General features: G+C 42.5%; 1 protein-coding gene across 3 annotated transcripts in view; it reads right to left on the reverse strand.

The window, feature by feature from the left end:
• LOC113414575 (uncharacterized) overlaps positions 1-15,082 on the reverse strand; it is a 42,416-nt gene extending 27,334 nt beyond the window's left edge. Inside the window, exon 1 of one of the 3 annotated variants that reach the window (XM_026671524.2) lies at positions 14,490-15,082. Coding sequence is in view for 1 of the 3 variants with exons in the window: in XM_087960107.1 (XP_087816233.1) it covers positions 2,833-2,837 (5 nt within the window). In the remaining 2 variants the exon portion in view is untranslated. Of the gene's footprint in view, positions 1-2,832; positions 2,947-14,370 lie in introns of those variants that run through there. The other 2 variants (XM_087960100.1, XM_087960107.1) reach the window with 2 other exon arrangements.
• Between the last annotated feature and the right edge of the window lie 1,871 nt (positions 15,083-16,953).

Raw genomic sequence — 16,953 nt, forward strand, 5'->3', positions numbered from 1 at the left:
AAATCCACTAGAAGGACCTGTATACTGCAGGAGTCAAAAGAGGGCTGTGAAAATATTTACAGACCCCCACATCCTGGACATAAACTGTTTCAACTCCTTCCTCAAAATGACACTATAGAGCACTGCACACCAGAACAACTAGACACAAGGACAGTTTTTCCTATTCCATTCCATTCCATTCTAGTCCAGTCCATTCCAGTCCAGTCTAGTCTAGTCTAGCCTAGTCTTATTTCTATTTCTACTCTATTCTATTCTATTGCAGAACTTATTCTCAAAGTAAGGATCACGCAGCTGAGAGAGGAACGAGAGCGGGAGGAACTGACCGCTGCTGAGCCAGAGAGCAGGACAGACTTGGCTTGCTTCCTCCCTCCCCTTCTTTCATTTGTGTCCTTGATCCCGATCCCAGCAGCATTCACCGAAGGCGAAGAAAGCCATTTTTTTATTTTTTTTTTCTTTGCGGCCCGGTACAGAGTGCTCCACGGACCGGTGCACCGGTCCGCGGCCCGGTGGTTGAGGACCCCTGCTATAGAGCACTGCACACCAGAACAACTAGACACAAGGATTCCATTCCATTCCAGTCCAGTCCAGTCCAGTCCAGTCCAGTCCAGTCTAGTCTAGTCTAGTCTAGTCTTATTTCTATTTCTACTCTATTCTATTCTATTGCAGAATTTATTCTCAAAGTAAGGATCACAAATTAAGACCTTCCCCATTGCAGTTTTCAGGGGGCCCATGTCTCCATGGTAGAAGTCATCTATTCTCTCAACACTGTTCAACTATTTACAAAGTCTGCACTATTATTACTATTAACCTTCTCATCACTCTTTATAGCCCATCCCTTCCCACTTGTGACTGTATGACTGTAACTTTGTTGCTTGTATCCTTACGATCTATACTGACTGTTTCCTAGTATGATTTGATTGCTTATTGTACCCTATGACTATTACTAAGTGTTGCACCTTATGATTCTTGACTCTTGACGAATATATCTTTTCTGTTATGTACACTGAAAGCATTTGCACCAAGATAAATTCCTTGTGTGTCCAATCACACTTGGCCAATAAAAAGAATTCTATTATATTTGCACACAGAAAGTTATGATTCAGCTCCTGGCACCTGCACGAAAAAGGACCTGATAACAGCCACTGCTACAGACAAGCCCAAGAGATTTCTGCCGATCAGGGTAGACACTCCTGGGCTCAACAGAGGGAAAAAAATTGAGATAGATGTACAGGTAGACCAGGGATGGGATTCAACCGGCATTACTATTGGTTCAGTAATTACGTTTTGTGCTAGCTGCGCGCGTGTGTAATATACAATAAGCTTTGCTGCCCAGACAGCTGATAAGCACTGTGCACAGATGCTCAGCATTTCAAAAACCACTTTTTTAGTGCTTTTTCAACCTCAGCTGTGCCACGCAAAGCAGCTGAGGTTGAAAAAGCAGGAAATAAAGGTCAGGTAACAGCCCAGGCGGGCAGGTGGGCCAAACAGCAGCAAACACAGAACTGGTTCTGTGTCTGCTGCTCTTCAGAGCTACCGGTTCTATAGAGCCGGGCAGAACCAGTAGCATCCCATCCCTGAGGTAGACCTTGACTTACGACCACAATGGAGCCCAACGTTTCTGTTGCTAAGTGAGACATTTATTAAGCAAATCTTGCCCCATTTTACAAGCTTTCTTGCCACAGTTGTTAAGGGAATAAATGCAGCTGTTAAGCGAGTAGCACGGATGTTAAGTAAATCTGGCTTCCCCACTGACTTGGCTTGTCAGAAGGTTGCAAAAGATGATCACATGGCCTCGGGACACTGCAACAGTCATGAATCATTTGCCAAGCATTTGAATTTTGATCATGTGACCCTGAGGATGTTGCAGCATTTGTAAGTGTGAAGAACAGTCATAGCTCATTTTTACAGTGTTGCTGTAGCTTTGAATGGTCACTAAATGAACTGTTGTAAGTCGAGGACTACTTGTAAAGCATCTTTCTCCAATTCAGTTCTAATATAAAAAGTTCTGATGGGCTCCATTCGTCCTTTTACCCATTGATAATTTATTTTCTCTGTATCCCCTATTCATTTATTTTCTACCCTAGGTTTAAAAGCAGTATTTACTCTTTTCTATGATATTGGGCCACGGTGGCATAGTGGTTAGAGTGCAGTACTGCAGGCTACTTCTGCTGACTGCCGGCTGCCTGCAATTTGGCAGATCAAATCTCACCAGGCTCAAGGTTGACTCAGCTTTTCATCTTCCGAGATGGGTAAAATGAGGACCAGTGGTGGTATTCAGGGGGTTTGCCCCAATTCGGGCGAACCAGTAGCAATGATTTGGCATGGGTCACTGAACCAGTAATGACTTCTGGCTGGCCACGCCCAGTCGCCACTCGCTCGCTTGCCCCACTCACTCGATGCTCGCTCACTCCACCCGCTCGATGCTCGCCCCGCCCAGGCATTCCTCACCTCCTATGCAGCACACTGGGTCCTCGTGGCTTGCCCTTCTAACCTGCCTTGTGTCTTCCCACATGGTGCCTACGCCCCAATTGAGCAGCCCTGATCTGCCTGCTTACAGGCAAGCCTGCGAGTTGCACTAGCTCCCCCTACTGTCCCCGGAACTTGCTGGGGACTCCCACCATCCCTGGAGCTTGCTACCCTCCCCCACTGACCCTGGAGCTTGCCAAGGCCCCCCCCCCCACTGTCCCCGGGCTCGACTGGCTGGCTTCCCTGCTGGTGTGGCTCCATCCCGGGTGGTGGCACTGGCTGCGGCCTAACTAGCTCCCCCCGTACCATCCCCAGGCTGACCTGGCTGGCTAAGACACCACACAGCACGCTCCCAGATCTCCCTACCACATGGCGGCCACGGTGCAGCTCTTGGGGAGGGCAGGTGGACGTTCTGGGGCTGCTTCCCGGAGCAGTGCTGCCACCGCTGCTGCTCGCTTTCTTCCGTTCGTCCCCAAGGAGAAGGAAGGAAGCACCACATGTGCAGCCCTGGGACAACTGCCCTCCCCGCCCTCCCACCACTGCTCGCTTTCTTCCTTTCGTCCCCTGGGAGAAGGAAGAAAGCAAGCTGCGGCGGAGGTGCTCCAACTGGGAGGGCTGGCGGATGTCCCGGGGTTGCCTCTTGAAGCAGCGCTACTGCTGCCACCGCCACTCACTTTCTTCCTTTCATCCCCTGGGAGAAGGAAGAAAGTGAGCAGTGGCAGAGGTGCTCCGATCAGAGGTGCTCTTGGAGCAGTGCCACCGTTGCCACCGCTCACTTTCTTCCTTCTCCTGCCACCCGCTGCTCTGGAGCTTGTCCCAGACCAGGTGTGTGTGTGTGTGTGTGTGTGTGTGTGTGTGTTTGTGTGTGTGTGTGTGTGTGAGAGAGAGAGAGAGAGAGAGAGAGAGAGAGAGAGAAGAAAAAAGAAAGAAAGAAAGAAAGAAAGAAAGAAAGAAAGAAAGAAAGAAAGAGGAAGGGAGAGAAAAAAGAAAGCATGAAAGGAAGAGGAAGGGAGAGAAAGAAAGAAAGCATGAAAGGAAGAGGAAGGGAGAGAAAGAAAGACAAAGAAAAAGAAATAGGAAGGGAGAGAGAGTGTGTGTGTGTGTGAGGGAGAGAGACAAGAAAGAAAGAAAGAAAGAAAGAAAGAAAGAAAGAAAGAAAGAAAGAAAGAAAGAAAGAAAGAAAGAAAGAAAGAAAGAAAGAAAGAAAAAAAGGGAGAGAGAGAGAAAAAAACCCTCTGTGCTATTATTTTTAATTGTTCCATTATTTATCATATATTAATATTTTACACTTTCCTTGCACCTAGAATGACAGTCTTTCTTTTGCACAGGTCTACCACATATTTTTCAGGGATTTACATGCATTCAGTGTCTATAGTCCACAGCATAAATAAATGTGTGTTTAACAAAGTTGAAAGGGACCTTGCAGGTCTTCTAGTCCAACCCCCAGCTCAGGCAAGGAAACTGAGGATGCCAAACTCTGAGTAGAGGTCCTGGGAAAGGTGTCAGAATAACAGAATAACACTGAGAAGGGACCTTGGGGGGAACCATATGCCATTTCAGAGAAATGGCTGTCCAGTCTTTTCTTTAAAAACTTCCAGTGATTGAGCACCCAGAACTTCTGGAGACAGGCAGTTCCACTGGTTAATTGTTCTCACTGTCAGGAAGTTTCTCCTTAGTTTTAGGTTGCTTCTCTCTTTGTTCAGTTTCCCTGCATTGCTTGTTTGCCTTCTGGTGCTGTGAAAAATACATTGCCCCCCTTCTTTTCTGGCAGCCCCTCAAAAGCCTGTTGCCATTTCCTCCTTTCAGTGGTCCATGAAAGTACATAGTACATAGTATGGAGGTAATAAAGTCAAAAAAAGGTGAACAACATTTTTATAGAACTATAGATATGTTGAAGCCGGGTGTGACAAGGAGTATCTGGGAGGGGAGAATAACATTGACATGAATAACATTGAGTTGGCTACACCCACCCAGTCACATGACCATCAAGCCATGTCCACAGAACCGGTAGTAAAAAAAATTTGAATCCCACCACTGATGAGGACCCAAATTTATTTTTCTATGTTGACTCTGTAAACTGCTTAGAGAGGGCTGTAAAGCACTGTAAAGCAGTATATAAGTCTAAATGCTATTACTATTATTCTAGCTGTGATTTGAATGAATGCTGGTAGCTACTGTTATTTAACATAGTCAGGAATTAGTGATGGGATCCTACAGTTCCACACCTGAGATCAGGATGAAAAAGGCCCAGGAGACAATGCTAGGAGATGATCTTTGAGTCCCATCACTGGTCTGTTAAAAATAATGGCATAGTCTCCCAAGAAAAGATTAAACACTCCATTAGCTAGCTGTCTGTTCATTTTAATTTTAAAATGACAATTAAGAAAATTAGCACTGGAGGTATAATAGAAACAAGGTGGCACAGATGTAACATATTAGGGTAAGCAGCATTCCTGGGGGACTGGCATTGCTTTAAAAAGCTCTTTAAAAAAAGGGAGGGGGGAAGGCACAGTTTGTCCAAATTTTCCATGGCAGAATGCAGTACAATACTGAGACCACCAAGAAGAAGCTGCTGGAGTCACCCTAATGGCATGTGTTGTAAATGACAAACAGGATAATCCAGTTTGGGTGAGCCAGAGGGAGCAATGCAGGAATCCCAGCAGGACAGACTTGATTTAACTGTCCCTCCCAGTTATGGCTTGAGCAAGCTGAGAAGAAAGGAAAGTGCAAGGAAGAGAAGGAACTTTTTATTGGCATCCGGTGTAAATTAATCAGTCAATTAGATTTATAGATGGCTATAGCTCAGTGGAAAAACAAATACTTTACAAGAGAATGGCTCATATTCTACCCTGTTTATCTCTAAGTAAAGTTAGAAAGCTGCTAATAATCAGTGTTGAAAATCTGGAATCAAATGATCCAGTAGAATGACTTGATCCAATGCAGCTTTCTATGCCATAGCACCTTTTAGAAAAGTAGGTATCCTCTGTGTAATTAATAGAAGAGTTAACACTAAAAAAAAGATCCCTTCTGTTGCAGAAAACAATTTTGTTTTATTCCCTGACATACTTGCATCCAAGAGTGACAGCAGTTGTTGGCTAATCTCTTTCTCTGCAATATGGGATGGGGGAAAAATCATATTTCCATTCAGAAAGATGACAAGGTGGATCAAAAGAACAGCAAAATGTAATGCAAATAAGATGGAATTGAAAATCCCAGGAGTGAACCTGGGTACTGAGATGTCAAATCTGCAGCACCCTGCATGCTCTCAAAATCTCTTTCCTATTTCACAAACAAACACAAGGTCAGTAAGAGGAAGCGGAATCAGGTATATGAAGCTAAAGGCTGCTAGAAGTGAGGATTGCAAGGATGGAAGGGGCTTTAGAAGTCATCTAGTCCAACCCCTGCTTGTGCAAGATTCCACTGGTGTATTTCTCATAGATTATCATCTGGTCTTTGAATACTTTTAGTGAGTGAGAATTCATACTTCACGTGACAGCGTATTCCCCTGATTTACCGTTCATGCACTCAATTCCTCCAGATATTTTGCCTGAGCCCCCTTCCTTATAATTTTAACAGAATGGCTTTACTGCCTTATGGAGCAATAAAGAATACAAGTAGTCCTTGTTTTGTGACCGCCTTGTTATTTAGCAACCATTCACGGTTATGACAGAGTTAAAAACTAACTTTGTGATCAATACTTGCATTTAAGACTTTAGCAGGTCTATAAAGCAAAGGAAAGCTGAAAAGAGATTATAACCACAGTTTTGGTTTACTTAGTGAGTGCTTTCCTTAATGACTGAATTGTTGATCTCAGTTGTGGTTGCTAAAGGAAATTCAATAACTATCAACCAATCTTTGACCTTCCCTTTTTGGTGAAGATTGTTGAGAAGGCAGTTGGCCTGCAACTGATTATTTAGATTAGTTTCAGACTAGGATTTAATACTGGGACAGCTTTGGTCATGCTTGCCAATGACCTGTGGCAGAGCCAGGATGATGGTGGAGCATCTATTCTTGTCCTTCTTGATCTCTGAGCAGCTTTCTATACTGCCATCTACAGTATCCTTCTCATCTAGCTCCATGGGTTGGGAATTGGGAACAACCACCCAAAGACCTGGGATAAGCAGGTCTTGTTGTTTTGACAGTGGCCAGGAATCGTCAGACTATATCCAACATTTGTTTAAAAACCTTCAGTGAGGGAGTGCACCTGTGAATCCAGGAGACCAGCTGTTCCATTGCTTAATAATTCTCATAGTCAGGAAGTTCTTTATTTTGAATTTGGATCAGTCTCTGTAAAGTTTCTACTCATTAGTTCTTGTCCTACTTTTGGGCACTATGGAGGATAAATCTACACCCTCTTGCCTATGTTGGTCCTTCAAGTATTGGCAGTCTCCTGTGATGTCTTCACTTAATCTTCTCTATTTTAACTTTTGCTCATAGGATTTAGCCTTCAGACCCCTCATTATCTTCTCTGCAATCTTTCCAGTTTCTCAGCATCCTTGTATTATGGCTATTGATGCAGCCCAAGATTACACTGCTCTTTTGGCAGCTGCAACATGTCCGCTCATACTTAATCTAGAGTCTGCCAGGACACCCTGGATCTTTCTCAGAAATATTACTGTTGATCAGGTACTATCATCCACCATTTTATTTATTTATTTATTCCATTTTATCAAAAAGGAGAATGTAGTCAAGTTTATCAAATGCCCTACTGAAATCTAGGTGCGGTATGTTCACAATATTCCCTTGATCTACTGAATGTAAAGGTTCCTTGAAAGGGCTGTTACTTAGTTAAGAAAAAAAGATAGCACAACCTATTTTTAATACACGCTGGTTCACCTTTTACCCTTTAAGGGGCTGCAAACCTGTTGCATGTTGATCTTTACTAAGATCTTCCCATGCATTGTTATTGAGGTGATTTCTCAGTCCCCGTTTTCTTCTTCTAAAAGATTGGCGAGACCTTTATCTTCTAACTACTTCTATAGTAAGGTTTGGCACTTTCACATGGCACAGAGAGATGGCATCTTCCCTAAATAGGTTTAGATCAGGGGTGTCAAACTCAAGGCCCATGGCCCACATCTGGCCCACAATGTGGTCGAATCCAGCCCATGGGGCCATCCTGGAAAATGTAAGGTGCTAGACCACATTCCTTCGGCCTGGTCTACCCAATGCGAAGAAGAAACATGCCAGCAGTTTGGGGAGTGGTGTCAAAGCTGGCCACGCCCGGCCAGCCAGCCATGCCCCATGAGCAGTGTCAAGCTGGTCACACCCATCCACCTGCCCCCCCCACCCCCAACCACAGCCCTGACGTGGCCCTCAGTGAAATTGAGTTTGACACCTTTAGTTTAGAGGGAAAGACCAATTATTTATGCAAGATAAATCTGGCAGTTTTATTTTATTTAGTAATTAAATTTGAATGCTGCCCAATTCCCCATGACTCTGGATGGCTCATAACTGAAAGAAATAGGAGATGGTGAGACTGACAACCAACTGGAGAAGAACGAAGCAAACAGTCTTTACTCTCCTTTGCCAAAAGCCCCTGTGAAGAACTAAGACTTTAAGGCACATTAAACAACAGCAGAGAAGGATGATTCAGATCTTGAAGGAAACCTCGTTCTAGAGCAGGGGTGTCCAACCTTGGCAACTTTAAGACTTGTGGACTTCAACTCCCAGAATTCCTCAGCCAGCTTTGCTCTAGAGGGCAGGGGCTGCTATAGGAAAAGGTGTTGACAGATGTATGAAAAAAAAATACAATGGAAGACAGGAAGTCCTTCAAGAAACAAGTCCTTTTATCTTCTATATATTTATACTTGCCCAATTTTTTTACTGACCAGAGGGCATATGCATTCAGTTTCAATAGCCTCTCATTTCCTGGTTTTGTCAATGTTGAACCAATCTAAGACTTAGCCCTTAAACCAAACATACCTATGCTCACTGAACTGTTGTTTCTGGAAAACAAATTTAGTCATACACAATTGGCAGGTTTACTCTTTGATGAATTTGCTTTCTTGAAAATCAACTTACACGATGAATCTTAATAGTATAGTTTTTTAATAGTAATCATAAAATTATTTTAAGATGCACAGTAAATGTTTTAGAGGTACACTTTAAATGGATAAGAAATGCAGTCAAATATGTATTCTAATTAGAATTTAAAAAATAATAAATGGCTATTGGGTTTAAGATGGATAACCAAAAGACACAAACTAGCAAGTCAATCATTTAAAATATTCAGAAGATTTCTTTTGAGTTATAATTTTAAAAAGTGGAATTTAATCAGTTTCCTTCCTAGAACCTCAGTTTATGCTGAAAGGTACAGTTTACAAATGTAGAGTGCCATATTATTTTGACTTGCTAGACAGAAAAATCCATTGATAGAGCTGTGGTGCCATAGTGGTTAGAATGCAGTATTGCAGGTTATTTCTGCTGACTGCCAGGAGTTCAATACTGACCGGCACAAGGTTGACTCAGCCTTCCATCCTTCCAAGGTCAGTAAAATGAAGACCCTGATTGTTGGGTCTGTAAAACCGTTTAAAAAGTGCTGTAACGCACTGTGAAGTGGTATATAAGTCTAAGTGCGATTGCTATTACTAGATCAAATACAACTTATTCTATTGTAAGAAAACAGAAAGTAAGAATTACCTATGAACAAGCCCATCCTTGGCACCAGGCTTTATTTCTAAGAAAAGTGCACTGAATTGAACCTTATTGCAACTATTGAGTTGTATATCCCTATTCTTGCTTTCAGAAGAACAACATTTAAATACTTTATTCCCCTTTCTGAGTAATGTTCAGATTATAACATCAATCCCCTTTCCCCGTTTTTCCTGCCAGTAATTCATCCAACAGTCTACAAATGTCATTTGCTAACTTTATCACTATGTAAGCATCCTCTGGCTCTCTCACATAAAATATCTTTATCATATAAATGTAAATGAAAAAAATGTGATAGTATGCCTCATCACATAATTAGGCAGACGTTCAACAAGAAGTCTATCCCTCTAAGCAATTGAACTTGCTACTGGTATTATCCAGATAGGAACTCTGCTAAAAAGTCCCTGAAACGTGGACACGGTCTTACTAGAAACCCAATTAAGTTAGAACTCCAACATTGGGGGGGAGAGGAATCCCCATCATTCATACATTCATCTTTCCTTCTACCTCCCAACTGAACACCAAAATGGAACCATGAATACAGAAAGGGAGGGACCTTAAGACGCTTATGAAATTCCCCAGCTTTGCAGAAAGATAAACCAACTAACCAGTGAAATCTACTTTACAGAAGCTCATGGAGGGATGCTAGAAGAGACAGAAGAAGCAGGAAACAATGATGACCAGCTTGGCTTATGCTTTCAAGGCCTCTTTATTGAGGAAGCTGTCTAGGGTCTGCTTTTGATATTTTCCCATGAAAGAACTTGATATAATTTTACATCACCCTAAAACTCAAACGAAGGCTGAGCCAAAGTGCTAGCTTTTTAGGTTCTGGGTTAAATATTTTAACATTAAATTTTCTAGATTCTTAACTTACATGAGTCTACAAGGCAATGTAAAATTGGCTCTTTTTAAAAATTGGCTCTATTCTAATATACTTCAATAGCAATGTTATATTAATATTTTCAAGGAAAATATCCCTCCCTTCCTACATATCGAAAACATGTAAGGCAGACATGAAAGCACATGAGCAAGGCCATCTATTCTAGGATATACAGTGACCCTTAGATGAATTGGTGAATTTTAAAAGAATTGCAGAATGGATATTCAGAAAAATACTCCAATAGTTTAGATAACTCTTAAAACAGAAATGGAGAAGTTATTGTCTCAGTATTCCACCCCTTAGGTGGGAATGATACAATCCTCTTAATTTCTGGAAGAACAGATGAGCCAACAGTTGAACAATAGTGTAAGAAATGTCAGCCTTTCCTAACTCATCCCCAAGATGGGACTAAGTTTTTTCCATTGACATTCCTTTTCCAGAATTGCATGGGACTTCTCTCGTTTCCCACATCACTGTCAATCTTGAAGGAGTTCAATAATCTTGTGGCTAAAACATTAGTTTAGCAGAATGCCAGTCACGGACGGGCTTCCAAAATTTTAGCAAACAGTTCTCTATCTGGTTGCTAGGTGGGCGTGGCCTAGTCCCCGTCCTGCACCATGGTGGGGGATGTTTTCGCCCTCCCCGGGCTCTGGAGGCTTTCCTCCAGCCTCCGGGAGGCCCATTTTCACCCTCTCCGAGCCTCCATGTGGGCGCTGCACTTACCTGGGATCCAAAATGGGCCCCATGGAGACTCCTGGGAGGGACGGGGTGGGGAGGGCCAGCCAGCCATTGCAACTACCGGTTCACCGAACCAGATGTAAAATTAACATCCAATTCACCTGAACTGGTGTGAATCAGTAGTAGCCAGTGCTGCTATATGTATTGCTCGCAACTTCCTCAAATGGTTTGATGACCTGAGCCAGGGGTGAAAATGGAGCCAAGAAAGCCACTCACTACACTCATTGCTGTGTTCCATGCTAACCTAGTTTGGACAATAGCAGAACCTAGTCCTATTCCTAAATCACAGTAAATACAGGCTATGGGGCCTGTATATCAACACCTCTTACTCCCAACCTAACAATTGGAGGAAAGCACATGAAGTAGCTGTTTGAAAGAACTCTTCAAAGATTCCCTAGGCAGCATGGGAATTCTGGGAATATCTGGCCCCTATGTATTTGGGATAAGAAAAGTTGAGTTACAGAATAGTTAATATAGATTAAACCTGCAGGAAAGTAAGAAACCCAGGCTGTTATCCATTGCTCTACACCAGCAAGTAATTTTGGGATTTGTAAATCAGTGCACTACATTTACACTTCTTTATTAGCTCAACCCATGGAGCTTTCATCAGTTGTGACAGTTTTCTAAGATCCAGACACATTCTCCACAAGTTTTTGGCTAAGAAAATCATGGGACAAAGAAACCCATCTGTAAAGTGAAGAGGAAAGTATATTTTATGACCCTTCCATATTGTGATTTTTCTAAGGCATGAAAAATCACTCCTCCTCCAAAACATATTAGCTAGATTTTTAAAAAATAAAAGTTTAACTTACTACAACTTGGTATCATACGCTGGCAGATTGGAAAATTGGTGGAAAAACACTACCAGTTGACTAATAGCAATTGGCCAAGATAGTTAATGTTTTGTTCTCAAGAAATTATTAATGCATAAAAAATTAAACCATGATTACTCCAAGTATGCACAATCTGAAATGTAAACCAACCACACAGGCCAGGTTCATACAAACACTAGCTAAAATCTGATTAGTTGGCTGGGTTGTGAACAGCGTATCTCATGAACCTATTATGCCATATTTTTACACCCTTGCAGCACATTTTCTAATATCTATTAAGTATATCTGTGGAAGGCTATCACCTACCTCTACCCACAATTGATACCTGCAAGAAACAGAATGTTGGACTTTGTGGACTCCTCATCTGATCCGACAATAGAATAAAAGATAAAATATACACTGCTCAAAAAAAATAAAGGGAACACTTTACACAATGTAACTCCAAGTCAATCACACTTCTGTGAAATCAAATTGTCCACTTAGGTAGCAACACTGATTGACAATCAATTTCACATGCTGTTGTGCAAATGGAATAGACAACAGGTGGAAAGCATAGGCAGTTAGCAAGACATCCTCAATAAAGGAGTGGTTCTGCAGGTGGTGACCACAGACCACTTCTCAGTTCCTATGCTTTCTGGCTGATGGTTTGGTTACTTTTGAATGCTGGCGGTGCTTTCATTCTAGTGGTAGCATGAGACAGAGTCTACAACCCACACAAGTGGTTCAGGTAGGGCAGCTCATCCAGGATGGCACATCAATACGAGCTGTGGCAAGAAGGTTTGCTGTGTCTGTCAGCGTAGTGTACAGAGCATGGAGGCGCTACCAGGACACAGGCCAGTACATCAGGAGGCATGGAGGAGGCCGTAGGAGGGCAACAACCCAGCATCAGGACCACTACCTCCGCCTTTGTGCAAGGAGGGACAGGAGGAGCACTGCCAGAGCCCTGCAAAATGACCTCCAGCGGGCCACAAATGTGCATGTGGCTGCTCAAATGGTCAGAAACAGATTCTATGAGGGCCTGACGTCCACAGGTGGGGGTTGTGCTTAGAGCCCAACACCGTGCAGGATGTTTGGCATTTGCCAGAGAAGACCAAGATTGGCAAATTTGCCACTGGCGCACTGTGCTCTTCACAGATGAAAGCAGGTTCACACTGAGCACATGTGACAGACGTGACAGGGTCTGGAGACACCGTGGAGAATGTTCTGCTGCCTGCAACATCCTCCAGCATGACCGGTTTGGCAGTGGGTCAGTAATGGTGTGGGGTGGCATTTCTTTAGGGGGCCACACAGCCCTCCATGTGCTCGCCAGATGTAGCCTGACTGCCATTAGGTCCCGAGATGAGATCCTCAGACCCCTTGTGAGACCATATGCTGGTGCGGTTGGCCCTGGGTTCCTCCTAATGGAAGACAATGCTAGACCTCATGTGGCTGGAGTGTGTCAGCAATTCCTGCAAGACTAAGGCATTGATGCTATGGACTGGCCCGCCCGTTCCCCAGACCTGAATCCAATTGAGCACATCTGGGACATCATGTCTCGCTCCATCCACCAATGCCACATTGTACCACAGACTGTCCAGGAGTTGGAGGATGCTTTAGTCCAGGTGTGGGAGGAGATCCCTCAGGAGACCATCCGCCACCTCATCAGGAGCATGCCCAGGCATTGTAGGGAGGTCATACAGGCATGTGGAGGCCACATATACCACTGAGCCTCATTTTGACTTGATTTAAGGACATTACATCAAAGTTGGATCAACCTGTAGTGTTTTTTTCCACTTTAATTTTGAATGTAACTCCAAATCCAGACCTCCACGGGTTGCTAAATTTGATTTCCATTGATAATTTTTGTGTGATTTTGCTGTCAGCACATTCAACTATGTAATGAACAATGTGTTTAATAAGAATATCTCATTCATTCAGATCTAGGATGTCTTATTTTCGTGTTCCCTTTATTTTTTTGAGCAGTGTATTTATTGCCAAATATCAAGAATGCCTCTGACTTATAATTCACCAGAAACTGGGCAACTCAGGGATGGGAGTGGAGGTATGTTATAGTTGCTAACATACCTATTGTAAATGAAATAACAAACAGGAGAACGGAGGGCAAAGCAGGTTAGTTTAAACAAATACTTATTTCCTGCTTGTCCCACATCTTCATCTCCTCCTTAAACTATGATTGAGATAGGCTTAAGTCATTCTTTGCTGTAGTGTTTTTCTCTTTATTCCAAGTAATGCTTAAGGGTCATCTCAAAGTACACTAAGTTGGTTGAGTTTTACCACTGATTCCCTTGGAGAGAAATCAAGTCACAGGTAGAAAAAGAGGTAGGGCAGATGTCAACAAGGATAACAAAATTTGTTCTACTTTGGTTTTCTGTAGACTCAAAATAAGTGAATTTAAACAGAGTAGTTTTAAAAGCCCCACGGTTATTTCAGCAATTACTGCTTCTTCGAGGGCAGAACTGGAATATTTTTCAAGCTAAAATATTTTTCAAACTACCTCCTTAACTTTTGTTTCCAGTGAGGACTCTTAACATTTTGCCAGTGTTGAAAATTGCTTAAATGGTCAAATCCACAAGTGGAAGCGAGAAACTGTGTTCGCTTCAGGCAACAATGCCTCCTGAGCTCACTGGAGATCATCCTCGTCCAGGCAGATCTTGTAGGATGGATGGTCTTCCCCAAGCTAACACTTTTTGATTCCCTACAACTCTCAGCTTGGACAGCTGCTAGACCATGACGGAGCTTTCTCCAACGCAGCAGTTCCCCAAGTTAGTAACCTTACAACCTTCAGCGGGTTCGGAAGCTTACCGAGATACCTAGAGGGCACCCCGTTAGGGAAAGCTGACTTCGGAGAGGCCAGGGCTGTTAATGCTGATTCATTCATCTCCCCGAAAGCTGCAGGTGGCGGAGGAAATGGCAACACTCACCACGAGGGAGGAGGCGATGGATCCTCCGGGCTCCCCGAGCGTCTCGTTTTGCTAGCGAGGAAAAAGTTCTTCCTTCCGAGGACCGGGTCTGAAATTTGCTTCCTACAGCAATCAGGGAGATGGCTATGGTAGGCGGCGGGCAACAGGCTCACTCTTCTCAGGCAGGGTGGCAGTTACTTCCTGGTTACTTAGTCTTCTACCTCAGAAAAATTCCGAGGATCCACCTGTCCGTCTTCAGACAGGTATGAAAGAGCAACGGTTAAAAGTTTCCGGCCCGGCACTGTAGGCCGCTCTCGTGGGAAGAGCGCGGGGAGAGGGAGAGGCTCCTTAAGCGCTCCTGAGACCTTAAAGTCCCAGCTATTCGGGCCAGCAGCCGAGTTAAAGGCATTGGGGCCGCCGGCGAATCTCGCGCCTTTGACGGAGTCACCGGTGGCGCCGGCGAGCCCTCGCCTTGGCCTTTAACAGCCCTCCGAGCGGGCAGATTTGGGGCTGAGGTGCTGCGCTTTGCATTGCCATTTAACTTTTCCGCCCTGATTTTTCACGAGGTTCAGCCCTGTTGATTGTGAAGGCGTGAGAACGGCAATCTTAGTTTCATTTCCAGCCTGTGACTCAGCTAAAGTTCAAACAATGTTTTCTCTCCTGCCGTCGAATCACCCCTGGAATTCAGCCACAGAGGGGGGTGGGAAGCAAGTTATTTGCCTAGGGAGTTTCCTGTTAATTACATTAATTAATTACATTAATTTTAATTTATTGAAATGCCCAGCTGACGTTTGTTCATCAGGTGAAGTCAGATGAATAGAATAGAATAGAATAGAATAGAATAGAATAGAATAGAATAGAATACTTTATTGGCCAAGTGTGATTGGACACACAAGGAATTTGTCTTGGTGTAAATACTCAATATACATAAAGAAAAGGTACATTCGTTAAGAATCAAGAATCATAAGGTACAACACCTAATAATCATAGGGTACAATCAACAATCAAATCATACTAGGAAACAGTCAATATAAATCGTAAGGATACAAGCAATAGTTACAATCCTACAATCACAAGTGGGAGGAGATGGATGATAAGGAGTGATGAGAAGATTAATAGTAATAGTAGTGTACACTTTGTAAATAGTTGAACAGTGTTGAGGGAAGGGGAGAACTACATTTAAAGCAATAAATATTATTGGGCTGTGTTTAAATCTGTCCAGTAGTAGTGTATATGTATTTTCTCTCCCACAGTCACTTTTCCCCCCCCTTTTGGACAAGGCTTCTATATTAACGTTAGTTTTTGGGTTTGCCAAAAATCAATCTTGGAAAACTCACCATTATTTTGTGTCAAAAGACAGGAGAAATATCAGGCAGAAATGTAATATCTGTCTGTAAATAGAAAAGTTGGCACCCATCATTATTTCACAAATAACAAAAAGAAAAGAAAATAGTGATTTTGATGCTTTTACACTACACACACACACACACACACACACACACGTAAAAAACAATCAAAGGAAGAGGCAGGGATAGCAGATAGAAGAAAATGGAACATAGAGTAAAAAAGTGTTCCTTCTTTTGTAATTAATGTCTATAAAATACAGTGCTTTAGTTCTTATTGAAAATGATTTAAATAATTCAGGAAAATTGGAATTTTTACAGCACTTATTTTTTCCCCACCAATAAGACTTAAGTGTATTGGAGCAAATAAAGTTGGTAATGTTGTGAAATAAAAATGAACAATTTTTTGGGGAAAAAAAACCCAGCAGATCTCTAAACTGATGCTGTATCTGTTTCCAATTATGTATGTTACCCATATTTCTTGAAGAAAGGGAAGAATACAAAATTTTATTTATATTTTTATTTATTATTATGTTTGTAGCAGTCCTAATATAGAAAGTACATGTGGTTCATGGGATACATAGAAGTTATTAAAATATTTGTGATTAGTTTGAAATTATAAACATATGACATATAATAAATATCCCTAAGCAGTTCCTCTGGCTTCCACTCGCCTCACATCCTCAAAATAGGAGCTTTCCCAGGAAAATCAATGTGGTTGGGCAGATTCTACTGGGAAACTGAAGTCCTGAAGGTAATTTTTGGCAAGGCCTGAAGAATTTGATTTGTTAAGACCAGCACTACTTAGCAGCTTACTCATAACAACAGCCAAAGTTTATTGTATTTCTATACTACTACAATTATACAAAGATTTGTGGAGTAATATAATTAAGTAAAATGGTAATAACGCCATAACACCATTTTAAGTGAAATGGTAACAACACCATTTTTAATACCGTTCATATTCAAACTTTTTTTGTGCATGCTTTTGAATCAGTGTTGACTCCTGGCAACAGCATGTCCCTGCAGTTTATTAGCAAGATTTCTGAAATGATTTGCCATTGTCTGTTTCCTAGGGCTAAGAAAGAATGACTGGCTTGAGATCATCAAGCTGGCTTCATGCCTAAGGTTGGACTAGAAAT

This window comes from Notechis scutatus, chromosome 1, assembly GCF_049901735.1.
Source record: "Notechis scutatus isolate UNSWTSFEM ecotype Mainland chromosome 1, rNotScu1.2, whole genome shotgun sequence".
Taxonomy (NCBI): Eukaryota; Metazoa; Chordata; class Lepidosauria; order Squamata; family Elapidae; genus Notechis; species Notechis scutatus.